Source organism: Erythrolamprus reginae, chromosome 2, assembly GCF_031021105.1.
Source record: "Erythrolamprus reginae isolate rEryReg1 chromosome 2, rEryReg1.hap1, whole genome shotgun sequence".
NCBI classification, from domain to species: domain Eukaryota; kingdom Metazoa; phylum Chordata; class Lepidosauria; order Squamata; family Dipsadidae; genus Erythrolamprus; species Erythrolamprus reginae.
Window position 1 is genome coordinate 39552030 of NC_091951.1, and position 26600 is coordinate 39578629.

At 41.7% G+C, this 26600-nt stretch overlaps 1 protein-coding gene across 2 annotated transcripts in view; it reads right to left on the reverse strand.

The window, feature by feature from the left end:
* GTF2H4 (general transcription factor IIH subunit 4) overlaps window positions 1–26600 on the reverse strand; it is a 33173-nt gene that overhangs the window by 1648 nt on the left and 4925 nt on the right. For both annotated transcript variants that reach the window (XM_070737882.1, XM_070737883.1), the window contains exons 3-13: window positions 26287–26391; window positions 23882–24013; window positions 21294–21390; window positions 19153–19241; window positions 18024–18135; window positions 15115–15183; window positions 11206–11289; window positions 10869–11001; window positions 8703–8833; window positions 8529–8576; window positions 3142–3220 (exon numbers count right to left, since the gene is read on the reverse strand). In XM_070737882.1, the coding sequence (XP_070593983.1) occupies window positions 3142–3220; window positions 8529–8576; window positions 8703–8833; window positions 10869–11001; window positions 11206–11289; window positions 15115–15183; window positions 18024–18135; window positions 19153–19241; window positions 21294–21390; window positions 23882–24013; window positions 26287–26391 (1079 nt within the window). The remainder of the gene's footprint in view (window positions 1–3141; window positions 3221–8528; window positions 8577–8702; window positions 8834–10868; window positions 11002–11205; window positions 11290–15114; window positions 15184–18023; window positions 18136–19152; window positions 19242–21293; window positions 21391–23881; window positions 24014–26286; window positions 26392–26600) is intronic.

Genomic DNA, 26600 nt, shown 5'->3' on the forward strand with positions numbered 1-26600 from the left:
ACCTCATAGTCCATCTAGTCTGCCCTTATACTATTTCCTGTATTTTATCTTAGGATGGATATATGTTTATCCCAAGCATGTTTAAATTCAGTTACTGTGGATTTACCAACCACGGCTGCTGGAAGTTTGTTCCAAGGATCTACTACTCTTTCATTAAGTAATATTTTCTCACGCTGCTTCTGATCTTTCCAACTAACTTCAGATTGTGTCCCCTTGTTCTTGTGTTCACTTTCCTATTAAAAACACTTCCCTCCTGAACCTTATTTAACCCTTTAGCATATTTAAATGTTTCGATCATGTCCCCCCTTTTCCTTCTGGTCTCCAGACTATACAGATTGAGTTCATTAAATCTTTCCTGATAAGTTTTATGCTTAAGACTTTCCACCATTTTTGTAACCCGCCCTTGGACCCGTTCAATTTTGTCAATATCTTTTTGTAGGTGAGGTCTCCAGAACTGAACACAGTATTCCAAATGTGGTCTCACTAACACTCTATATAGCGGGATCACAATCTCCCTCTTCCTGCTTGTTATACCTCTAGCTATGCAGCCAAGCATCCTACTTGCTTTTCCTACCGCCCGACCACACTGCTCACCCGTTTTGAGACTGTCAGAAATCACAACCCCTAAATCCTTCTCTTCTGAAGTTTTTGCTAACACAGAACTGCCAATACAATACTCCGATTGAGGATTCCTTTTCCCCAAGTGCATTATTTTACATTTGGAAACATTAAACTGCAGTTTCCATTGCTTTGACCATTTATCTAGTAAAGCTAAATCATTTACCATATTACAGACGCCTCCAGGAATATCAACCCTATTGCACACTTTAGAGTCATCGGCAAATAGGCAAACCTTCCCTACCAAACCTTCCCCTATGTCACTCACAAACATATTAAAAAGAATAGCACCCAGAACAGACCCTTGTGGCACACTGCTTGTAACCTGTCCCTGCTCAGAATACTCGCCATTAACAATAACTCTCTGATGTCTACGCTTCAGCCAGCTGCAAATCCACATGAACAGGAAGAGATGAACAGGAAGGGTATGCAAGGAGAAATGGCGTGGAGAAATAGGAAGAGACTGGTGTGGAAAAAAAAGCAGTGGCAGCAATATGTGGCAAAAGAGAAATAAGGATGGAAGAAGTAAGGCAGTGATGGCGAACCCTTTTTTGGCTTGGGTGCGTGCAGGCGCGATATCCTGTGCGATATCGTCCGCTCATGCTCACACCTATAATACAGTGGTACCTCATCTTACGAACGCCTCTTCTAATGAACTTTTCAAGATACGAACCCGGTGTTTAAGATTTTTTTGCCTCTTCTTCCGAACTATTTTCACCTTACGAACCCAAGCCGCTGCTGCTGGGATGAAGGGGTTTCTTTTTTTCCCCTTTTTTGAAGAAAGAAAAGGGAGGGGCGGCTTGGAGGAGGAAAGATTTTGCAGAGAACAACGTGCTTGCAAAGGCACTGAAAGGGTGTCTTTTGAAAAAAGAAAAGGGAGGGGCGGCTTGGAGGAGGAAAGATTTTGCAGAGAACAACATGCTTGCAGAGGCACTGAAACGGTGTCTTTTGAAGAAAGAAAAGGGAGGGGCGGCTTGGAGGAGGAAAGATTTTGCAGAGAACAATGTGCTTGCAAAGGCACTGAAACGGTGCCCCCCTTGCCTTTCTTCCTTCCCACTCACCCTTTAGCCTAGCCTTGCTTCTTCCCCCCACCCCCTTTAACTGCTCCTCCCTGCCCTCTGTTCGCCTCCCTTCTAAAGTTTGGGATTTTCCTGAAGGATTTGCAAGCATTATTTGCTTTTACATTGATTCCTATGGGAAACATTGTTTCATCTTACGAACTTTTCACCTTACGAACCTCCTCCTGGAACCAATTAAGTTCGTATGATGAGGTACCACTGTATAATGCCCTCCCCCACTGCACAAACACACACCGCTGCCCCCCTGCACATGTGCACAATTATTTATTTATTATTGGGATTTGTATGCTACCCAACTCCTTATGGATAATCCCCTCCCCCCCACATATGCACACAGGCCTCACTGAAGCCTCTGGACTTCCGGTAGGCCCGTTGAGCTGTTTTTCCCTCTCCCCAGGGTTTAGAAAAGCCTCCTAAAGCTTCAGGAGAGCAAAAAATGGCCAAAATGGGCCAACTGGAAGTTGAGAAACGAACTTTGCCATCTCCAGGGTTCAGGGAAGCCTCCTAAAGCACGGGGAGAGCGAAAAATGGCCCCAAAAGTATAAGAAATACTATAAGGACAGACTAGATCAGGGGTCTCAAACCTGGGGCACTTTAAAACTTGTGGACTTCAACTCCCAGAATTCTTCAGCCAGCAAAGCTCAACACCTCACCTCAGCAAAGTTGGCTGAGGAATTCTGGGGGTTGAAGTCCACAAGTCTTAAAGTGGCCTGGGTTTAAGACCTCTGGACTAGATGGACCATGAGGTCTTTTTCTGCCGTCAATCTAGTTTCAAGTTTTACTGGATTTATATGCCACCCCTCTCCGAAAACCCGGGGCAGCTAACAACAATCATGAACAATATACAATAATAATCCAATACTAAAAGCAAATTAAAAACCCTTAATATATAAAACCAAACATACATACAAACATACCATGCATACAATTGTAACGGCCTAGGGGGAGAAGAAGTCTTAATTCCTCCATGCCTGGCGGCAGAGGTGGGTTTTAAGTAGCTTACGAAAGGCAAGGAGGGTGGGGGCAATTCTAATCTCTGGGGGGAGTTGGTTCCAGAGGGCTGGGGCCGCCACAGAGAAGGCTCTTCCCCTGGGTCATATGTCATCGCCAAACTTTCGTCTGCCTTTAATAATTTTTTTAAAATAAACTTTAATAAATAAACATGGTGAATAGTTGCTAAGGGAATGGAAAATTGCAGTTCAGGGGTTTAAAGTGTTAAGGGAAGGCTTGTGATACTGTTCATAGCCAAAAATAGTGTATTTAATTCCGCATCTCTACTTCGCGGAAATTCGACTTCCGTGGGCGGTCTCGGAACGCATCCGCCGTGAAAAGCGAGGGAACACTGTATAAGCTATAATTGACCTAGTTTGACCTCCTATTAAATTCTTCTCATGGTTATTGCTTCCTCTCCTGACCATCCGTGCCATTTCTCAGAGAGGCTCACCTTCAGAAAAGCGCAGTCTGTCCCGTTCCAACTCCCACAGCCGGATCTGATCTGTGATGGTGGGGGGAAGCACAGGGGTCTGTGGGGAGGAGAGTGGAAATGTTAAGAGACCACAAAATATCTATGTGCTAACAAGCAAAGAAAAAGATAGAATTTCTAAAATGTTTCCGACAGTGTCACCGGTTTGTTGGAAATGCAAAAAAGAAACTGGCACATATTACCATACATGGTGGACATGTCCTGAGGCTAAAAACTTTTGGAACAAAGTAGAGAAATGGATAAATGAAATAACAAAGGGGAAGATTAAAAAATCTCCTGAATTCTTCCTATTGGGCATTTCAAATACAAAGTATAAAAAAGAAATTTACTATTTAATAATACAATGTTCCCTCGACTTTCGCGGGGGATGCGTTCCAAGACCGCCCGCGAAAGTCGAATTTCCGCGAAGTAGAGATGCAGAAGTAAATACACTATTTTTGGCTGTGGACAGTATCACAAGCCTTCCCTTAACACTTTAAACCCCTAAATTGCAATTTTCCATCCCCTTACCAACCATTTAGATTATTACTCACCATGTTTATTTATGAAAGTTTATTAAAAAAAAATATTAAAGGCAGACGAAAGTTTGGTGATGACATATGACGTCATCGGGCGGGAAAAACCGTGTTATAGGGGAAAAACCCGCAAAGTATTTTTTAATTAATATTTTTGAAAAACCGTGGTATAGACATTTCGCGAAGTTTGAACCCGCGAAAATCGAGGGAACACTGTACATATATTGGTTGCGGCACAAATTACATTTGCGCAGAAATGGAAAGAAAAGGTAATACCAAAAGATGTAGAAAATTATAGAATGTGCAGAACTAGATATGATGACAAAACGTTTGAACAATCAAGCCGAAACAGAATTTTATAAAATATGGGATAAAGTATATGACTGGTGGAATTTTAAAAATAGTATTAAAAATTAAATAAGTAAGAATTTATAATTATTTTAAGATTTATAAGATAGAGTGAATTAGTTTAAAAACAATATAAACATAGAATTTTTGTTCTTTTTTCCTTTATAATGTGATAAAGTTAGAACGGTTAAATAAGGTTCAAGAGGGAAGTGTTTTTAATAGGAAAGTGAACACAAGAACAAGGGGACACAATCTGAAGTTAGTTGGGGGAAAGATCAAAAGCAACATGAGAAAATATTATTTTACTGAAAGAGTAGTAGATCCTTGGAACAAACTTCCAGCAGACATGGTTGGTAAATCCACAGTAACTGAATTTAAACATGCCTGGCATAAACATATATCCATTGTAAGATAAAATACAGGAAATAGTATAAGGGCAGACTAGATGGACCACGAGGTCTTTTTCTGCCGTCAGTCTTCTATGTTTCTATATTATATTTCCTTGTATTTTTTATATTCTATCTTTTTGAATAAGTACATGATATTTTATAGATAAAGAAATTTAACTAACATAATTAACATAAAGAATATAGAGTTAAATTTAACAAGAATGTAATGTGCATGTGTGACATTTCTGTATTGGTCTGACAATAGTTAGGGTTTTATATTTTTGTATTAGTTAGCCTTCCACGACAAGCAGAGCAATGGTAGCTCCTTAAATGTTTAATGACGTTTGTCTTTGTCTTTTTTGAAAAATAATAAAAAATATTTTTTTAAAAAGAAAGAAAAAGAAATGACCAACCCGTATTTTCCCTCAACTTTTTAATCCAGGGATGCACAATCTCGGGGCTATGGCCCACTACTGAGCCATGAGGCCTGTTCATAAACTAGGCCGCAAAAAGCATAATAGAAGCACATCTGTGCACAAGCTTCCCTCACACGAGCAGTGGGAGTTTGTGCTCACTTGCGAAGCTCCCTTCTCATATCTGGTGTCAGGCCGAAGCCATTGCCACACTTTATGCTTTAGAATGTATTCTTGCTGTGGGAACTTGGGAAGAGCTGTTGCATGAGGGATATAGGGATATGCCCTACATGGCAATGGACCAGAGTACCTCCGGAACCGCCTGCTACCGCACGAATCCCAGCGACCGATAAGGTCCCACAGAGTTGGCCTTCTCCGGGTCCCGTCGACTAAACAATGTCATTTGGCGGGCCCCAGGGGAAGAGCCTTCTCTGTGGCGGCCCCGGCCCTCTGGAACCAACTCCCCCCGGAGATTAGAACTGCCCCATCACTCCCTGTCTTTCGTAAACTACTCAAGACTCATTTATACCACCAGGCATGGGGGAGTTGAGATAGCTCTTCCCCCTAGGCCATTACAAGTTATGCATGGTATGTTTGTGTGTATGTTTGGTTTTATAATAGGGGTTTTTAGTTGTTTTTTATTATTGGATTATACATGTTGTGTTTATTATTGTTGTTAGCCGCCCCGAGTCTGCGGAGAGGGGCAGCTTACAAATCCAATAAAATTTATTATTATTATTATTATTATTATTATTATTATCATCATCAACATCATCATCATCATTATTATTTAGATATGTAGCTGTTGTAGCATCATCATCATCATCATCATTATTATTATTTAGATATGTAGCTGTTGTAGCTGGTCCACGTCCTGCTCAGCTGATCACGGATTTCATAGATTGAGAGACCGATGCGTATTGGTGTCCTAGACCAGTGTTTTTGGAACCCAAGTCTGAGGATGAGGAGTTAGAAAGGGAAAGCCAACCAGAGACTGTGGCACCTGCAGAGTGGGTGTTGAGGGAGAGTGAAGAGGAGGAGGCTGAATCTGAGGATGAGCCCGTTAAGACGCAAGGGTGAGGAGAACTATGACCAGACAGAGTATCTGATAAGAAAGAGATCTTTGCATTAGTAGCTGTTGTGGTTAGCTCTGGCCCAGCTTCTGCCCCAAGGACTGTGGATGTGGGGGAGACATCCACATGCTGCAGGCCTGTTTTGCCCTCGGTGGAATCTGTTGATGAAGGCTCCTCTGACCAAGAAGACATGAGTGACAGGGAGGAGGAGAGTGTGACAGACAGCTCAGAAGGAGATCAATTATCTAGCTCCTTCTTGGATTCAGAACAAGAGTTAATGATACAGCCACGCATGCGGAGAGCGATGCATAGGCAACAACAACTGAGAGATTATTATCAAAGAAAATGAGGCCACCTGTGGTTGGGTGGGGCTGTGGTAATTAGTGAGGCTGCTATAAAGAGCAGCTGTGGGTTTGGCCATTGTGGAGGATTATGTGTTTCATGACTGCTTTCCTGACTTTGACCTTTTGTGTGCTAATTTTTCCCCGCTTTGAAACTAAACCAGAGCAAAGTGTTTCACTTTGTGAAAGAAAAAGGACTATGAATTGCCTCACAGCTGCAAGCTAAGTATCACAGAACTGATAAGGGACTTGTACAAATTACCAGTTTGTTTGGAGACCTGTGCTCTTTGCTATAGCAAAAGAGGGCTTAGTTTAAGTGAATTTTCATTATAAAGAACATTGTTTGAATTTTCAAACGTGTGTATGTCTGAAATTTGTACCTGTGAATTTTGGGGAGGAGTGTACCAGAGAGCCTGACAGAACAGTAGCTCTATGGAACACTTGGCCATGCCTTGTCACTATATAAGGGACAGTTTGGTGAATAGTGAGTGTGACGAGCAACCATTCTATTACGGCCAGATGTGAGCTCTGGAGTTTCAAGAGTATTTGTGCCTCAAAGACAGTTTTAAAACCATGAAATCTGCATCTTCGGAGTGGGTACACAGATGTGTGAGTTAGTTTATTCGACAGAATCACTTCAAAGTGAAATCCTTAATGACTCTTTGGCTTCGGGCCCAGAACTATTGTTATCTGGAAGTCCTTAGAATGGGAACAGTGCAAGAATGAACTAAGATATATGTTGGACTACTAACCATTTTATGCCTTGACGTTTTTTAATCAATATATGTCATTTATATGCTATCTGTGGAGTGTGTGTGATCCTTAGTTACTGTCGGTGGCTCGTCTAGACAGAACAGTAGACATAAGAAAATTCCTTCTAGATTCTCAAGGTCATCCTTTGTTTAGTACTTGCCTGGAAGTAACGGACATGTTGGCAGAAGATGAATGGTCAATCAACGTGATGAACTTGTGGGTGTGGGAGCAAGGGAATTAACTTTAAACTGGGTGGATAAACCCTTGTGGCTTTAGATTCAGGTTTCTCACAGATGTGACAACATGGCTCTGCTAATAAATAGGAATTTTGAGGAAATCCGTGTCTTGGACTTTTGAATTTTGGATGCTATTTGGAACTCTGACATTTGGTGGGTACGAACACTTGCACAAATGGAATTGTGTGCACACCCGCCACTTGCATAGAACCTTCCCCTCTGCACAGGGTACCAAGCCGGAAAGGTTCAAGACCGCTGTTTTAATTCATATTTCATATTTGGGATCAGTGTTAAGCCCAGTATTGGGCTTTCTCCCCAGAAGATTTAGCAATCTTTTTTTATGCATAATTTCATTGATATTTACAGTGTTTCATTTATACCTTTTAGATTTTGTATATGTTTATTTTTCTTAAGATTGTAAGCCACCCAGATTTATCTTGTGAAAACATGGACGGGCAATACATTTTACAAATTTAAAAAAATAATGGTTCAACTTTTAAATTAACAGAAGACCATTTTGAAAAAAAATAACTTGTGGTAATTTTGGGGTTCTGGGGATGCCGTTTGGGATGGCTTAGGTCCTGTGTTTCTTAAGATAGCATAAATATTGAACCAGCTTTATTAAACAGTAAAAAAACTCTTACAAAGGGCAAAGTTTTTCTTAGATGCCATAATCTCCCCCAGGTGTCCTCTCCCTTCATCTCCTGTAGCAATATCAACAGCATTTACGCCTTCTCTGTGGCGGCCCTGGCTCTCTGGAACCAACTCCCCCCAGAGATTAGAATTGCCCCCACCCTCCTTGCCTTTCGAAAGTTGCTTAAAACTCTGCCGCCAGGCATGGGGGAACTGAGATATACTTTCTCTCTAGGCCTTTACAATTTTATGCATGGTATGTCTGTATGTATGATTGGTTTTTATATAATGGGCTTTTAACTGTTTTTAGTATTAGATTTTGTTATATACTGTTTTATTGTTGTTGTTAGCCGCCCCGAATCTGCGGAGAGGGGCGGCATACAAATCCAATAAATAAATAAATAAAAATAAATAAATATACTGCTTCATAGTGCTTTTACAGCCCTCTCTAAGCAGTTTACAGAATCAGCCTATTGCCCCCAACAATCTGGGTCCTCATTTTACCCACCTCGGAAGGATGGAAGGCTGAGTCAACCTTAGCTGGTGGTGAGATTTGAACTGCTGAACTACAGCTAGCAGTTAGCTGAAATAGCCTGCAGTGCTGCACTCTAACCACTGCGCCACCCCGGTTGTAACCATTTCCTCACCTGTTTCAGCATCACCGCATGAGCTCTTGTCCGTAGGAAGTGAATGATCTGTAGCAAAAGAGGATAATGAACCTTGGCAAATTTGGGACTTCGCCATTTAAAGTTTAAATCCCCACCCACCCAACCGAGGGAAGCAGAGCACGACTCCAAAGTCCCCTTTAAACCTATCCTCACCTGATCGGCTGTGATCCCATTGGCAATGGCCTGCTGTGTGCTCTCGCGGGTGACTTGCGCCACCACCAAGTTAGGGAAGCGATACAGCATCTCAGAGAAGAGGGCAATTAGTGCAATTTGTAGTTCTGAATCTGGAAGTAAGAAAAGAGAGAGAGGGAAATGCAACATTTTTAAAAAAATGTTTCTCAAGCTCAGCCATTTTAAGATGCATGGACTACAACTCCCACATTTCCTCAGCCAGCGTAGCTGAGGCAAGGAATTCTGGGAGTTGAAGTCCACACATCCTAACATGGCTGAGCTTTCAGAAACTCTGGTTTAAAACACATGAGCAGCCTTCCCCAGCCTGGTGTCCTTTAAATAGATTGGTGTTTCTCAACCGTGGCCATTTTAACATGTGTGAACTACAACTCCCAGATTTCCCCAGCCAGGGTGGCCGAGGCAAGGAATTCTGGGAGTTGAAGTCCACACAACCTAACGTGGCTGAGTTCTCAGAAACCCTGCTTTAAAACACGTGAGCAGCCTTCCCCAGCCTGGTGTCCTTTAAATAGACTGGTGTTTCTCAACTTTGGCCATTTTAAGATGTGTGTACAGGTTTGAAATAGCATCTGAAATTAAATCAGAGTCTGAGGCATAGACTTCCTCCTGGTTCCCATTTATTAACAGAGCCATGTTAGCACATCTGTGAGAAACTCGAAGCTGAAGTCCCGTGGGTTTCTCCACCCAATTTAATGTTCATTCCCTCGTTCCCCACCCACAAGTCCATCACGTTGACCAGTCTCCTCCATGCCAACGTATCAGTTACTCCTATCAACTTCTGGGCAGGTGTCAAACAAAGGATGACCTTGAGAATCTAGAAGGAATTTGTTATGGCTTACTCTCTACATCCCTCATGCAGCAGCCCCTCCCAAATTCCCACAGCACTAATACAGCTTAATGCATAATATGTGGCAGGCCAGAAGTCTCCAACTCAAACGATGGCTTCGGCCTGACAGTGTGTGCACTACAACTCCCAGAATTCCTCAACATCTCACACGCACACACAATCCAAGGGAACAAATTAATACTTAACTTTGGATTACATCTTTTGGTACAAAGTTTAATCTAAAAGATACCTTTTAAAGCGATGGAAGGTAAGTCCCCCCCCCCCCCCCCAAAAAAAAAAACGAATGGAAACTACCCTGCTCTTAAAGACAAAAACCTAGGAAAGGGTGCATTTAATTGGGTGGACCCCGGGTTTTTTCCAATTCATTTTTTAAAAATTATATTAGAATAGCAGACAATTTCAGAAATATTGTCCTATGTAACATAAAAGAAAGTAATCCTGGCTAAATACTCTTTCCTCCAATTAGTAAAGCAAAATCTCAGCTGTTTTCTGTTATACAACCATGAAATTTTATATATATATATAGTAATCTCTCGCTACTTTGTGATTCATGTTTCGCGGATTCGCTACTTCACGTTTTTTTCAAAGGAATCTTATGGCTTAGAACGCCAGGGCAGGGATAGTTTGGGGGGCGGGGACGACTGCAGTGGCGGCTTCCTTCAGCCCACGCGTCACGGAGGAAGGCTCAGCTTGTCTTGGTTCATGGATGTTTCTCCACTCTCTGAAGGTCATCCACCGCCGCCTGACTACAGGAAAGCCGCTACCACCACTGCTGACTGCTGAGAGAAGCCGGTCTCTCGCAGCGGTCAGCAGCGGTGGGTTGTCAACAATACAGGGAGGGTTTTAAGAGTCCAAATACTTGTTAAATACATTAAAAAATATCTTTCTTCTATTTTATGGAAATTCGTTTTTCGTGGGTGATCTTGGAGCGCATCCCCCGTGAAAAACGAGTGATTACTGTATTCAATATACCAGGGTGACTCGACAAAAAAACCACACATAACTCTTCCCTGGTACAAGCTGATACAGGAGATGAGCCTGTAGTCTAATGGCTAAGGTCTCTGCCTTATAAGGCAGAGGCCCCAGGTTCAAATCCCAGTAAGGGTATGGCTACCTGTTGAAGGCAAATAAGCCCGAAATAGATCTATACTAGCCTCCCTTTTTTTTCATTATTAGCAAAAATGTTATACACACACACACACATAAAATGGGTTGAGGATCACTGATTCTCAATTATGAATTAGAAGAAGTGGGATGGACTAGAAATTGGTGTGGTTTCAGACCTGTGTATGCATAGATCCTGTAGTTGGTCTCCACCACGATGAAGCCTTGGTTATGGCTATCCACGGTGGTACCTGAGATGCCGGAGGAAAGATTAATAGCTAAGCGGGTGGGATAGTAACGCCTGGATTTTCTCTGCAAAGGAAGAAGGAAAGACATTGGCAAACAAGTTGGCGGTAACTTCAGAGCTGTCTTGACAATTCATCTTTCGGAAGACAAACCTACCATTTTAGCCTCACAAGATCCTTGAAGAAGTCCTTAATACCTCTAACACATGACAATTTGTGTTTTTTAAAACTCTGGTTCAGCTCCTCATACAATCCCCCTACTGTGCTGTACCTTTCTTTGAAACACCAGACCAAATTCCCGGAGATGCTGAAGGAAATTCAGAAGGGAATCACTCATTCCTTCCACGGAATAATCCTGGGAATAAAGAAATTGGAAAAGAATTTGTTCACAGACAAGTACGTTGCACAAACATCTCTACTGGTCAATGTATAAGGACCAGTAGATCAATTCAAATCACAATGAAAGGCCATGAAAGAATTATTCTGCTGATTTATCTGTAATAGTCATCAATTGAAGATGCACTTATTAAGGGGACGAATGCTCTGGGCATGTGCCATTCATGCCTTTTTTCTTGAACAATTAAACTACCGTATTTTTCGGAGTATAAGACGCACCCTTTCCCTCCCTAAAAGATGCTGATAATTTGGGTGCATCTTATACTCTGAATGTAGCTTCTTCCCCGCCAGCCCTAACTAGCTGCTAACTACTCTGAATGTAGCTTCTCCAGCCCCTCCAACACTAACTACCTGCTAACGATCTTCCCATTTCTTACCTTGCAGGCTCTTTCATTGTTTCTCTCTGCAAAGAGTGTTTTCCAAGCCCTAAGTCTTTGCAGGTTTTTTTCATTGCTCTAACTTGCTCCGAATAAGTTTCTTTCCAGCCCTAACCAGGTGCTAACGATGTTCCCAGCTCTTACCAGCTTGCAAGCTCTTTCAGTGTTACTCTCTGCGAAGAATGTTTTCCAAGCCCTAAGTCTTTGCAGGGGGTTTTCCATTGTTCTACTTGCTCCAAATGTTTCTTTCCAGGTGCTAATGATGTTCCCAGCTCTTGCTGGCTTGCAACCTCTTTCGCTGTTACTCTCTCCAAATAAAGTTTTTTAAAGCCCTAACCAGGGGATAAAATAATGGGCTGAAGCTGACCAGACTAAGGATTCGCTAGCCATGAATACCTGATAAGCAGATTCTTTTCTCTATTTTCCTCCCTAAAAAACCTAAGATGCATCTTATACTCCAGTGCGTCTTATACTCCGAAAAATATTATATGTTTGTGATGTCATAATTTAAATTGAGCATTTATCAAATGCACCATTTCTGCACTAACCAAATGTCTTATTTTCAGCCGTTTGCTTCAATTTTCTAGGTTCTGGCTTTCGATGCCTCTCAACATCACCCGTCAAACACTATTGTTTAGATTAGTAATTGAATAATGTGTGCTATCTAGAGGTAAGACTTTAATTGGAGTTAGTTCAAGGACCATGGTTACCCCTAATCAAAGTCAGTATGCATGATTTCAGGAATCAACCTTGGGTACAACAATCCTTTAATTCATGGGAAGAAAGCCAGGTTTTCTGTTATAATTCATAACATCTGCTTTCTTCTTTCTAAATTCTCACTTTTTCTTTGAAATTTTTTTGCTGTCTAAGTGAATTTTCTTCTAACGTTATCCCCACAACAAAAACCCTGTAATGAAGGGGTCAGGTTAACCTTAAGTGATGGGTTCAAAGTGATCCAGTGGTTTTGGTGATCAAGCAGACTTGAAACAAAATCTCCTTTAAGTCTAAGTCTCCTCTAAGTCAACAGCTGTGGTGGCACAGTGGTTAGAATGGAATACTGCAGGCTAATTCCGCTGACTGCCGGCTGCCAACAGTTCAAATCTCACCAGGTTCAAGGTTGACTCTTGCCGTCCATCCTTCCAAGGTGGGTAAAATGAGGACCCAGATTGTTGGGGAAAACATGCCAACTCGGTAAACCACTTAGAGAGGGCTGTGAAAGCAGTATATAAGTCTAAGTGCTATTGCTATGAAGCCACTACAATTGGAGACTGCCAATCCTCATATTCAAGATTAACCCCACTGTCCCAACCTTGGCAACTTGAAGATATTTGGACTTCAACTCCCAGAATTCCCCAGCCAGCGAATGCTGGCTGGAAAATTCTGGGAGTTGAAGTCCAAATATCTTCAAGTTGCCAAGGTTGGGAAACACTGCTATAGAGGACCTTGCCCATCACTGATAAATAGATAATAAACACAGATGGTTTTACTGACATGACAAGTTGTTGAAGGTGATCCCTTGAAACTCAGTGGAAAGAGCATTATAAAATGGAAAATGAACCCCTCTACCCCCAGGACATTGTGAAGGCATTGTGAAGGGCCATGAAGCCTTCATAGATATCAGTGAAGCAGTTGCAATTGGGATCCTTCATGTTCTCCTAGGATAGTGATGGTGAACCGATGGTAGACATGGCACAAGTAGCCAACTGGAAATTTGTTTCTGAACCTCCGGTTGGCGTGTTGGGCTGTTTATTTGCTGTCCCCAGGCTTTCCGGGGCTCCAGACGTCCAGTTGCCCAACAGGCCAGCTGGAAGTCTGGAGGCTTCAGTGAGACCTGGGGCAGTGCAGGTGTGTGCGCACATGAGTGGAGGCAGTGTGGGGAGTTCTGTGCACGTGAGGTGGGGGGAGGGCATTGCATTATGGGTGTGGGCATCCACACCCTTTTGCCACCCGAGCCAAAAAAAAGTTCACCATCACTGTCCTAGGATATTGCAAAATGATCAGAGGGGCTTAGAAACATAGAAGATTGTTGTCAGAAAAAGACCTCATGCCCTTCTTCTATTTCCAGTATTTTATCTTAGGATGGGTATATGTTTATCCCAGGCATGTTTAAATTCAGTTACTGTGGATTTACCAACCACGTCTGCTGGAAGTTTGTTCCAAGCATCTACTACTCTTTCAGTAAAATAATATTTTCTCAAGTTACTTCTAATCTTTCCTCCAACTAAACTCAGATTGTGCCCTCTTGTTCTTGTGTTCACTTTCCTATTAAAAACACTTCTCTCCTGAATCTGCCACACGAATCCCAGCGACCAGTTAGGTCCCACAGAGTTGGCCTTCTCTGGGTCCCGTCGACTAAACAATGTCGTTTGGCAGGACACAGGGGAAGAGCCTTCTCTGTGGCGGCCCCGACCCTCTGGAACCAACTCCCCCCAGAGATCAGAATTGCCCCCAGCCTTCTTGCCTTTCTGTAAGCTCCTTAAAACCCACCTTGGTCGTCAATCATGGGGGAACTGAGATACTCCCTTCCACCTAGACCTATTCAATTTATGCATGGTATTCTGATGGTTTTTTAAATCAGGGTTTTTAAAATTATTTTAAATATTAGATTTGTTACATGTTGTTTCATTATTGTTGTTAGCTGTCCCGAGTCTACGGAGAGGGGCAGCATACAAATCTAATAATAAATAAATAAATAAATAAACAAATAAACAAACAAACAAATTGAACTGAACTAAAATAAATAAAATAAATAAAATAAATAAAATAAATAAACCTTAATTCATGTTAAAAAAAATACAATAAAGGGATGATCTTGTAAACAATTTGAGAAGATTCATCTTCTCCCTAAGGAGGTACTATTCTTCAGATGGCCTAATGAGGGGACTCATCTTTTCCATCCTTTCCCAGAATGTTCTAAACTTCTTCAGAGCACCACCATGGCAACAACTTCTCTTCTCAGTTACTGACTTGGATACGTAGCCCAACTTCTCAACAGGAACTGTTGCTCATAGATAAAAGGAGTTCCGTCTTCTACCCTTCTCACCTGCAAAGGCCTGCTGTCTTCGGCACTATCAGTACGCCCTCCAAGGCCATTGTGGGCGCATGTGCCCGTAAGCGCAAGATTTGGCTCCTGCGCATGCGCAACAAGTGAGGACGCACGCGAGAGTGAGATTTTGGCGATTTCTGCCGATATTTTGGATTCTGCGAATGCGCAGAAGCAAAAAAATCGCTGAAAATCACTGAAATCTCCCTCGCACACAGGGTTTCGCTTGCTGCACATGTGCAGAAGCCAAATCGCATGCGGGCGTGCATGGGGGGGGGGCGGCGCAGCTGCGCAGGCATCCCGGAAATCACTACCGGAACGTAGCACCTTCTCATTCCGGTAGCCGGCCATCATTGCTTCTCACCTTGCCAAGTGTGGAGAAACTGAGCTGAAAGAGGAAGGAAAGAATCTCCACCAAGTCCATGCCCCTGGTCTGTAGAGAGATGCAAAGAAAAAGGGGAATTAGAAGGAGAAACAAGAAGTGGACAGTGTTAAGGAGGGTGCAGAATGATCTCTGAGTTGTCAAACATACACGTACGCAGAGGAAACATGGAGTTCTAGCAAATATCCAGCTGATAGCCCAGAGATACGAGTAATGGTTCAGTAATACAATCCAGATACATTAAGTATCAATACAATCCAGATACATTATGTCCCAGCGGCTGATTAGGTCCCACAGAGTTGGCCTTCTCTGGGTCCCATCGACTAAACAATGTTGTCTGGCGGGACCCAGGGGAAGAGCCTTCTCTGTGGCGGCCCTGGCCCTCTGGAATCAGCTCCCCCCGGAGATTCGAATTGTCCCCATACTCCGCATCTTCCGCAAGATGTTAAAGACCCACTTATATCACCAGGCATGGGGGGACTGATTCCACCCCACCCCCTCTGCTAACTATAGCACTTGAGAATGGTATGATTGAGTAGCATTGATTGTTTTTTTTTAATATTAAGGGGTTTAAATTCTAGCTTTTACTAATACTGTATTAGATTTGTACCACTGTTTATTGTATTTTATTATTGTTGTGAGCCGCCCCGAGTCCTCGGAGAGGGGCGGCATACAAATCTAATAAATTATTATTATTATTAATTATTAATTATTATTATTATTATTACTATGTCAATACAACACAGCAAACCAGATCACTATGCTGGATTTCGTATTTCATCACCAGTCGGACACTTCCCAAGCACCTAAGACTGTGTGATGTAGCGGCGAATTATGTTTGCCAATCCCAGTAAAGCGGCCTTTTGCAATTGACAGATGGAGATTTTGTCAATTCTGATGGTTTTCAAATGTCCACTGAGATCCTTTGGCACTGCGCCCAGCGTGCCAAGTGCCACTGGGACCACTTTCACTGGCTTATGCCAGAGTTGTTGCAGCTCGATTTTTAGATCTTCATATTTCACTAATTTCTCTAGCTGCTCCTCCTCAATTCTGCTGTCCCCTGGTATTGCGATGTTGATGATCCATACTTTCTTTATTATATACATTATTATTATTATTATTACTACTACTACTACTACTATTACTATCATTATGTGTATGCAATATTATCTACTTTGGCAAATATCTTAATCAAGAACAGTCCTAGTCATACACAGTTAAATCAGTCAGTAACTGGAAGTTACTGTGGAAGTGATGTGCCGGTGCCTGGAGGCTGTTGGGGCCTGGATGGGTGTCAACAGACTCAAACTCAACCCGGATAAGACGGAGTGGCTGTGGGTTTTGCCTCCCAAGGACAACTCCATCTGTCCGTCCATTACCCTGGGGGGGGGAATTATTGACCCCCTCAGAGAGGGTCCGCAACTTGGGCGTCCTCCTCGATCCACAGCTCACATTAGAACAACATCTCGCAGCTGTGGCGAGGGGGACGTTTGCCCAGGTTCGCCTGGTGCACCAGTTGCGGCCCTATCTGGACTCACTGCTCACAGTCACTCATGCCCTCATCACCTCGAGGTTCGACTACTGTAATGCTCTCTACAAGGGGCTACCTTTGAAAAGTGTTCGGAAACTTCAGATCGTGCAGAATGCAGCTGCGAGAGCAGTCATGGGCTTACCTAGGTATGCCCATGTTTCTCCATCACTCCGCAGTCTGCACTGGCTGCCGATCAGTTTCCGGTCACAATTCAAAGTGTTGGTTATGACCTTTAAAGCCCTTCATGGCACTGGACCAGAATATCTCCGAGACCGCCTCCTGCCGCACGAATCCCAGCGACCAATTAGGTCCCACAGAGTGGGCCTTCTCCGGGTCCCGTCAACTAAGCAATGTCGGTTGGCGGGCCCCAGGGGAAGAGCCTTCTCTGTGGCGGCACCGGCCCTCTGGAACCAACTCCCCCCGGAGATTAGAACTGCCCCTACTCTTCCTGCCTTCCGTAAACTTCTTAAAACCCACCTTTGCCGTCAGGCATGGGGGAATTGAAACATCCCCCCCCCTGGGCACGTTGAATTTATATATGGTATGCTTGTGTGTGAGTCTGTTAGTTTGTGGGGTTTTTTAAATCTTTAAAATTTTAAATTGTTGATTACTTATGATTTGTCTTTTTACATGTTGTGAGCCGCCCCGAGTCTTCGGAGAGGGGCGGCATACAAATCCAAGTAATAAATAAATAATAAATAAATAAATAAACTCTCGATACATACACAATATATAAACTTATTTGTCCAGCTTACAAATACATAAACCATCATTTGAACACACAGTTCTTACTACAGCAGTCACAAAGACAAAACAGAAATAGCAGAGAATAGCCGAGAGAGAGAATCACGCTTCTGGCTCCCTCTTGTGGCAATCTGTAACACTTGCTCTTAAAGCAGTAGTGTTCCAATACATGTAAGCATACATTGTTGGTCTATTTTATATATTGCCAAACCAAACTAGTTATGTACATAGAAACATAGAAACCTAGAAGACTGACGGCAGAAAAAGACCTCATGGTCCATCTAGTCTGCCCTTATAATATTTCCTGCATTTTATCTTAGGATGGATCTATGTTTATCCCAGGCATGTTTAAATTCAGTGACTGTGGATTTACCAACCACGTCTGCTGGAAGTTTGTTCCAAGCATCTACCACTCTTTCAGTAAAATAATATTTTCTCACGTTGCTTTTGATCTTTCCCCCAACTAACTTCAGATTGTGGTCCCCTTGTTCTTGTGTTCACTTTCCTATTAAAAACACTTCCCTCCTGGACCTTATTTAACCCTTTAACATAGTACTAAAAGACAGAATAACGAGAACTGAGATGGCAAGCAGTTCACGTCACTATTCCTCCTCACCTCTGCCGACTGGAGATATTGGAGCATGAAGTACCACAGCTGTGACGAAGTATCCAGCAACAGAAACTGGAAGCCAGAGGATGTGATGCAGGGAGGTTCCCCAGGCTCACTGCTGGGAAGAAGAGTAACTCAAGTAAAAAAACAAGAAAAGAAAAAGAATAATTCTTAGTTTTGCAAAGTTGCACCCAGTTTTCACAAGGATCCCACCGATGGTGGCTGTTGTTCCCTGATGCTACAGGAGGCTGATGTGCTTTCTGTCCTGCCATTATCTGAGTATTCATGCCTGACAAATCAAGAGAGTTGAAAGGGACCTCAGAGGTCTTCTAGTCCAGTGACAGAAACACAGAAGATTGACAGCAGAAAAAGACCTCATGGTCCATTTAGTCTGCCCTTTCCTGTATTTTATCTTAGGATGGAACTATGTTTACCCCAAGTCTGTTTAAATTCAGTTACTGTGGATTTATCAACCACACCTGCTGGAAGTTTGTTCCAAGCATCTACTACTCTTTCAGTAAAATAATATTTTCTCATGTTGCTTTTTGATCTTTCCCCCAACTAACCTCAATGAGAGAAGCAACATAGAACTAAGGAGAAATTTCCTGACAGTTAGCACAATTAATCAGTGGAAGAACTTGCCTCCCAAAGTAGTGAAAGCTCCAACACTGGACGTTTTTAAGAAGACGTTGGATAACCATTTGTCTGAAGCAGTGTAGGGTTTCTTGCCTAAGCAGGGGGTTGGACTAGAAGACCTTCAAGGTCCCTTCCAACTCTGTTATTCTATTCTGTTCTGTTCTATTCTCCAAGTCCTCGGAGAGGGGCAGCATACAAATCCAAACAAACAAACAAACAAAATAAAATAAACAAAATAAAATAAAATAAATAAAATAAATAAATAAAATAATATAAATAAATTCTGATAGAGTAACTAAAGCAAAAATAAATAAATAAAAGATTCAGAGGGTAAAAATTGTTGTCTGAATGGTACCCCTGTCTTTCTGTGCAGTCATTCTTTTTCTACTAATGCTAAAATCTGAGGTTGAAAACAGACACTGGGCCGTATTACGGCTAGAGGAGAAACTTTAGGAAGGGGTTGATCTAAACGTTTGTCCCTCCCTGAGACACTACTTACCTCTTCATCAGGCCTGCTTCAATCAGCAGCTGAGCCAGGTCCTGACTCACCGCTGCACTCGGAGAGCCTACCATGAAATGCAGGATGACCTAAATGGAACCATGTGGAGAAAGAGAAGAAAAACTGTCATCTCTGTGGAACTATGTTCACAACGGTGTTTGGTAAAGTCAACTCACTGTGTGTGCTACACCACCATACGCAAAGGCCAGCCAGTCACTGGAGACTCTACAAATGGTTGCAATTCCACTCATGATTCGTCATCGTGTCTATTGCTTTGGTGGGCAGAATTCTAGAATAGACCCAACTGAGGGATCCTGGCTTGTAATGGCAACTACTCTCAGCTGAAACTATGAAGCGACAGGCAACTGCAAATGCTACTAAAAGACCGTAAGACCACATTAGATATTTATTTATTTTATTTATTTATTTAATTGGATTTGTTTGCCGCCCCTCTCCGAGAACTCGGGGTGACTGACAGCATATATAAAAAACAGAACAATAATATAAATCCAATTAATGCTACATTTAAAAGCAATTAAAAGAAAAACTTATCGGCCAATCATTCAACAATCATATTTAAAGCATTCAATGATCAGGGGGAAGATCTAAAAGTCTCAAGCCTGGCGGCAAAGATGAGTTTTTAAGCCCTTTCGGAAGGCAAGGAGGGTGGGGGCCGTGCGAATCTCTGGGGGGAGCTGATTCCAGAGTGTCGGGGCTCCCACAGAGAAGGCTCTTCCCCTAGGTCCCACCAGCTGACATTGTTTGGTCGACGGGACCCTAAGGAGGCCAATTCTGTGGGACCTCACCAGTCGCTTGGATTCGTGCGGTGGAGATAAAGGGAGAGCCAGTAAGGAATTGAGAAACATGGTCTGGCGAAAAGGAAACACTGTAGTATTCCTTCGTGAATGAATTAAAATGGGAGCTTGATCTTCCATCGAAGGAAACACACCATTTTAAATACTTTGATTCCAAGAAAATTTAATTTTGTCAGCCAGAAGATCTTCTTGTTGCATGATTAACCTGCTGTTTTCCCAAAAGGAAGTTTTTTAAACTAAATGAGTCTTCGGAGAGGGGCGGCATACAAATCTAATACATTATTATTATTATTATTATTATTATTAAATAATTTAATTTAAATTATTAAATCTCATAAACAAACAAACAATCAGTCTTCGGAGAGGGGCGGCATACAAATCTAATAAATAAATAAATAATTATATTATATCTTTGGTATGTATGTGTTGTATGGTTTTTAAATTGTTGGGGTTTTTTAATGTAATTTTATTATTAGATTTGTTCCATTGTTATACTGTTTTTATTGTTGTTGTGAGCCGTCCCGAGTCTTCGGAGAGGGGCGGCATACAAATCTAATAAATTGAATTGAATTGAAATAAACAAATAAAAAGTCCAAGGAAGGAGGGGAAGCAGCAGCCTTGATGACTTCAGTGGCAAAAGGTAGGAAAACATTGCAACATTGCAACAAAGTCAGTCATTTGAAGATTAATGCAGGTAGTCCTCAACTTATCATCACAATTATCCTCAAATTATCATCACAATTGGGACCAGAATCTCAGTTGCTAAGCAAGGTGGTTGTCAGCTATCATTAAGACTATCATTAAGTCTTATAGGTTATGATTCATGGTGAACTTATCTTTTCTTTTATGTACAATGAGACCATGTGCAAGGCAAATTCCTTGTGTGTCCAATCACACTTGACCAATAAAATTCTATTCTTTTCTATTAATTGAGTTATACCCATTTTTTTAACTTTTTTCTTTTTCTTCCTATAGTTAAGCGAATCACTGATGTTAAGTAAATCATAGTCATTAAATTAATCTGACATTCCCCCCATTGACTTTGCATGCCGGAAGCTAGCTGGGGAGATTGCAAAGGGCAATCCTCTGATCGTGGGATATTGCAACTTCCCGAAATACATGCCACCTCCACGTATGTAACTTTGACCATGTGACCGTTGGGATGCTGCAACAGTTATAAATGTGAGAGCTGGTGATAAGTCACTTTTTTTCAATGCCACTGTAACTTCAATCAGTCACCAAACAAAAGGTTGTAAGTCAAGGGCTACCTGTAAATATGGTACATGAATAATAAATCAGGCTACTTATACAGGGCAAAATGCTCACCTCCCACCTTTCTTCTGCATACTTGTCCAAAGATGGGACATCTCGGGCATGCTTATCTGGGCCCAGTTGGCTAGTATCATCAGACCAGGCCTTACCTCTGTGGACAGAGAATTAAGACGCAAGAAACACCATTACTATTTATAGGCTATAATTTAAGGATAGCACTACTAATGTCCTATTCAAGAGTAATGATTCTTAGCCTGTCCAAGCAGCAAACCAGCCCAACCAGCCACCCACAGACCAATAGATATGGAGTTGAAGTCTTCAATGAAACACAGCAGCAGTAGGAAGTCTTGGAAAAACATATTTACTTCTTATTTACATTAACTGTATTCTACTTTACTATACATATATCACACTAGTATCTCACTAGTATCTCACTACAGCTATCTCAGTTACAATAACTCACAGGAACCAACAGATCAATACAGCAACTCCAGAGCACACTTCACACAGAGATCAGAGAGAGTGTGAGCAAGACAGAGAGCAGAGAGCTCTTGCCTATTTAAATACTTATCACCTGATGAGGTTGCTGCATGCTTAATTGCCTCAGAATGACTCAGCATTCTCAACGTAGGCCGTTCTTCTGCATTGAGATATTACCTCAGGATATGCTTAATCCTGACAGATCAGTGATGGAGAACCTATGGCACGGGTTCCACTGGTGGCATACTGAGCCATATATGAGGGTATGCAAAGTGTTGCCCTATGTCAGCTCCAACACGCATACATGTGTTGGCCAGCTGATTTTCAGCCTTCGTTTCGGCTGTTTTCGCTCTCCACAGGCTTCAGGAAAGCCTCCTGAACCCTGGGGATGGCAAAAAAATGGCCCAATTGGAAGTTGGCCCACTGATGAGTTTTTCGCTCACCACAGGCTTCAGGAGGATTTCCTGAACCCTGGAGATTGCCAAAAAACAGTCCAACGGGCCTACCGGAAGTCCGGAGGCTTCAATGAGGCCTGTGTGAATGCACAGGGGGAAGGGCGTTGCATTATGGGTGTGACCATGCGTGTGTACGCATCCTTTCGGCACCCAACCCAAAAAAGGTTCACCATCAGTGTAATAAATCTTCTGTAGGTATTAAATTGAAAAGCAATTTTAAAAAACCAAAGATAATGAAACCAACAAAATATGGGGAAAATGGCACAAATGGATTCAAAAAAGATACCAGATAGAATGATAGTTAATCTCAGACTATAGGTGTTCTGAAATATATGACAAAAAGTTTGCAATTAGAAAATTTAAAAGATATTGATATATGAATTTAGGTTAAAAATTGTTCTTTTTCTTTTCCTTCATTTGGTTTATTGTGAATATATGTATACACTTACTATTTGTTCTATTTTAATATCTTTTATTGGACTGAAGTAAGTTTTCCATTCTATTTTTCTTTTTTCCCCTTTCATCAATGAATTAAAGATAATTTACAATTGTACATAAAAAATGGGAAATGATCTGTAAATATATTTTTCTTTATGTATTAAAAACAATAAATAAAACATTTTTTTTAAAAAAGAAAAGCAATTCCTACAAAGGAATTGTAGTCTACGGAGAGGGGCGGCATACAAATCTAATAAATAAATAAATAAATAAATAAATAAATAAATAAATAAATAAATAAATAAATAAATAAATAAAATAAATAAATAAATAAATAAAGGAATTATTCCACGTACATTTTTTAAAAAAAATTATGTCTACATAACATACAAAAAACAAGATACCTTCTATTTTTCTTACAATAAAATAGTCTTGAATTAGTAAACCTTATACTGTATATTCAAATTACAAATTTTTAAATCTCATCTATTAATTTCAGTAGACATCACACCCCCTTGTTCCATCTTTTCTAATTTTGCCATCCAGATAAGCCCAATTATCCTCTAATTCAGTGTTTTTCAACCAGTGTGCCGCGGCACACTAGTGTGCCGTGAGACATGGTCAGGTGTGCCGCGGATAAATTAAACATGGGTCTGAAAACTACCATTCCTGCTAGGATATCCCTTTTGTGTTCATCAAAACAGGCCCAGGTTTCACACCAAGTCAGTTTCTAAATACATTTAGAAACTATATTATTAACTATATGTATAATATGTACTGTGTTAGAGTGGTTGGTGGTGTTCCCCAGGATTTTGTAAATGTAAAAAATGTGCCGCAGCTCAAAAAAGGTTGAAAATCACTACTCTAATTAAATTCACCATTAGTATTCCTTGACCTATTAATAAAAACAATATCTTTAAAATCTTGAAATCTAAGCCGTAGTGCCCCCTTCCCTCTTAATACATATTTCTACGGAGAGGGGCGGCATACAAATTTAATAAATAATAATAATAATAATAATAATAATTTCAACCTATGAAGGAATTATTGAGTCTGTCATTTGCACCTTCATACCTTTGGGGCAACCTGGATGACTGAGAATCTCCATAGACATTTGACCTATTAATAGCTAGCTTGCTCCTTATATGTGAAGCGGCAGGACCCCCAAATCCCGTTTCAGAGAACTGAAAGTACCCCCATCTTCAGCCCATGCAATAATTTCTATTTAGCGCCTGCCCTCACTTAAGAATCTGGGTGGCCTTCACTCACCCTCCCAAGAGAGCAACCCGCAGGTTTTCCTTGAAGATGGGGTTCAAGATGATCCCTTCGAGGCCTCCTGGGAGCAGCTGGGTGTGCCAAAGGCGCAGTCCGAGTAGGATATCCGAGCTCTCTTCTTGTTCCCTGAAACACCAGAGCCCATCATCAATTTAGGAAATGTAGTTCCTTGATTAAGGTAGTTTACCGGAGTTAAGTTTAAGACAACTAAGAGTAATTGAACAAGGAACTACCAAGAAGAAAACAACACTCCCACCAACATTGACAAGGCAAACCACTGTATATAAACAAAAAGCAAATCTCACTCCGTTCTAGCACTGATGGTATAACCTAGTTGGGTAATGAAATGTCTGCAAGAAAACAAACCAGCTCCGAGGGTACCAAGGATTCCACAGGTCAATGCTCACCTACAAATATTCTCTTCCATTAGTATGTTGCTACCGTTGTGTCTTTTGAGGTTTTTTTTATTATTTTAATCTGAATATGTAAAATGTCTCAAGTTGTCATTGTAATTGAGGCTGTGTTTATTGAATACCGTATATTTGGGGCTATAAGATGCACCAGAGTACAAGACACACCTTAGTTTTGGGAGAGGAAAATAAGAAAAAAAGCTGATTGGCAGGTGCATCGGCCTCCTGGAATACCTTCAATCAGCTGTTCCCAGAGGTGAATTTTAGTAAAAGGTTCACTGGTTGCAAGTTCTGTGCCTTGCTTTTTTTTTCTGCCTATGAAACCTCCATTTCATAGGCTGGGCAGGGCTACACTGGGAGTAAAAGACACACCCAAATTTTTACCCACTTATTGGGGGAGAAAAGTGTGTCATATACTCTGAAAAATACGGTTATTTCTATAAAACATTTTTCACAAACATCTGGCTCCACTGAGTCTTTTAGAATCAAAGGGGCTGCAAGATGTCTTTAAAGACAAACATCCCATTTATTTATTCATTCAAAGAAACATAGAAAAAGATTGACAGCAGAAAAAGACCTCGTGGTCCATCTAGTCTGCCCTTGTACTATTTCCTGTATTTTATCTTAGGATGGATCTATGTCTATCCCACACATGTTTAAATTCAGTTCCTGTGGATTTACCAACCACGTCTGCTGGAAGTTTGTTCCAAGCATCTACTATTCTTTCAGTAAAATATTTTCTCATGTTACTTCTAATCTTTCCCCCAACTAACCTCAGATTGTGCCCCCTTGTTCTTGCGTTCACTTTCACTCACTCACTCATTCATTCATTCAGACTTATATGCCATCCTTCTCCGAAGACTCGGGGCGACTTACAACCTATAAAAACAATAAAAGCAACTGGTGCACCAGTTGCGGCCCTATTTGGACCGGGAGTCACTGCTCACAGTCACTCATGCCCTCATCACCTCGAGGCTCAACTACTGTAATGCTCTCTACATGGGGCTACCTTTGAAAAGTGTTCGGAAACTTCAGATCGTGCAGAATGCATTTGCGAGAGCAATCATGGGCTTCCTCAAATATGCCCATGTTACACCAACACTCCGCAGTCTGCATTGGTTGCCGATCGGTTTCCGGTCACAATTCAAAGTGTTGGTTATGACCTATAAAGCCCTTCATGGCACCGGACCAGACTATCTCAGGGACCGCCTTCTGCCGCACGAATCCCAGCGACCAATTAAGTCCCACAGAGTTGGCCTTCTCCGGGTCCCATCAACTAAACAATGTTGCTTGGCGGGACCCAGGGGAAGAACCTTCTCTGTGGCGGCCCCGACCCTCTGGAACCAACTCCCCCCAGAGACTAGAATTTCTCCCACCCCCCTTGCCTTTCGTAAGTTTCTTAAAACCCACCTCTGCCGCCAGGCATGGGGGAATTGAGATACTCTTTCCCCCTGGGCCTTTACAATTTTATGTATGGTATGTCTGTTTGTATGTTTGGTTTTACAATAGGGGTTTTTAACTGTTTATATTGGATTGTCATATGCTGTTTACTACTGTTGTTAGCCGCCCCGAGTCTACAGAGAGGGGCAGCATACAAATCCAATCCAATCCAATCCAATCAAATCAATAAATCCTAATTTAAAATTGATTTAATTAATCTAATTTGATTTAACTAATTTGCTTGTCTCTTCTCTAGATGCTGATGTCTTGGAAACTGGGTTCTCTCCTCCAGCCTTTTGCTCCTTTGGGCTTGCCCTATAAGTTGAGTAACCTTTGGAGAATAGAGCAGTTGGCTTGTGCTGACTATATTTGGAGTATAAGACGCACCCAGATTTTCACCCTCTTTTGGGGGGCTAGGTGGGTCTGAAAAATATGGTAAATGAATGTGAACACGGGCTTTATTTATACCAATGTTCATTTAAGCAGTCATAGTTTTGGCTTTAAAACAAAAACTTTGCTAGACAATCAGGGCTTGAGCTATAAACTTACTTGGCATATTCCTTCTTCACCCACAGGGCCACGGCTGCCTGACGAAGAGGCTGCTCCAGAAAAAGCATCCGCATGACATAATTTTTGGCTAACCCAGGTAGTTCCCTGAGAAGAGAAGAATGCAACAAGGTATGCGTCAACTTGCAAAGATTTCAAGTTGCCATGAAAAGAAGTGGGGACGGGAGAAAGTTGGAGGAAGACTGTTTCCCGAACTGAAAATGTATTCCATAAATGTTTCCTTTACTGATTGTGTACTGACTGAGTCAGAAGAAGGGGTGTGGGGGTCACAAGCTGCCATTGTGATTAATTGGAGG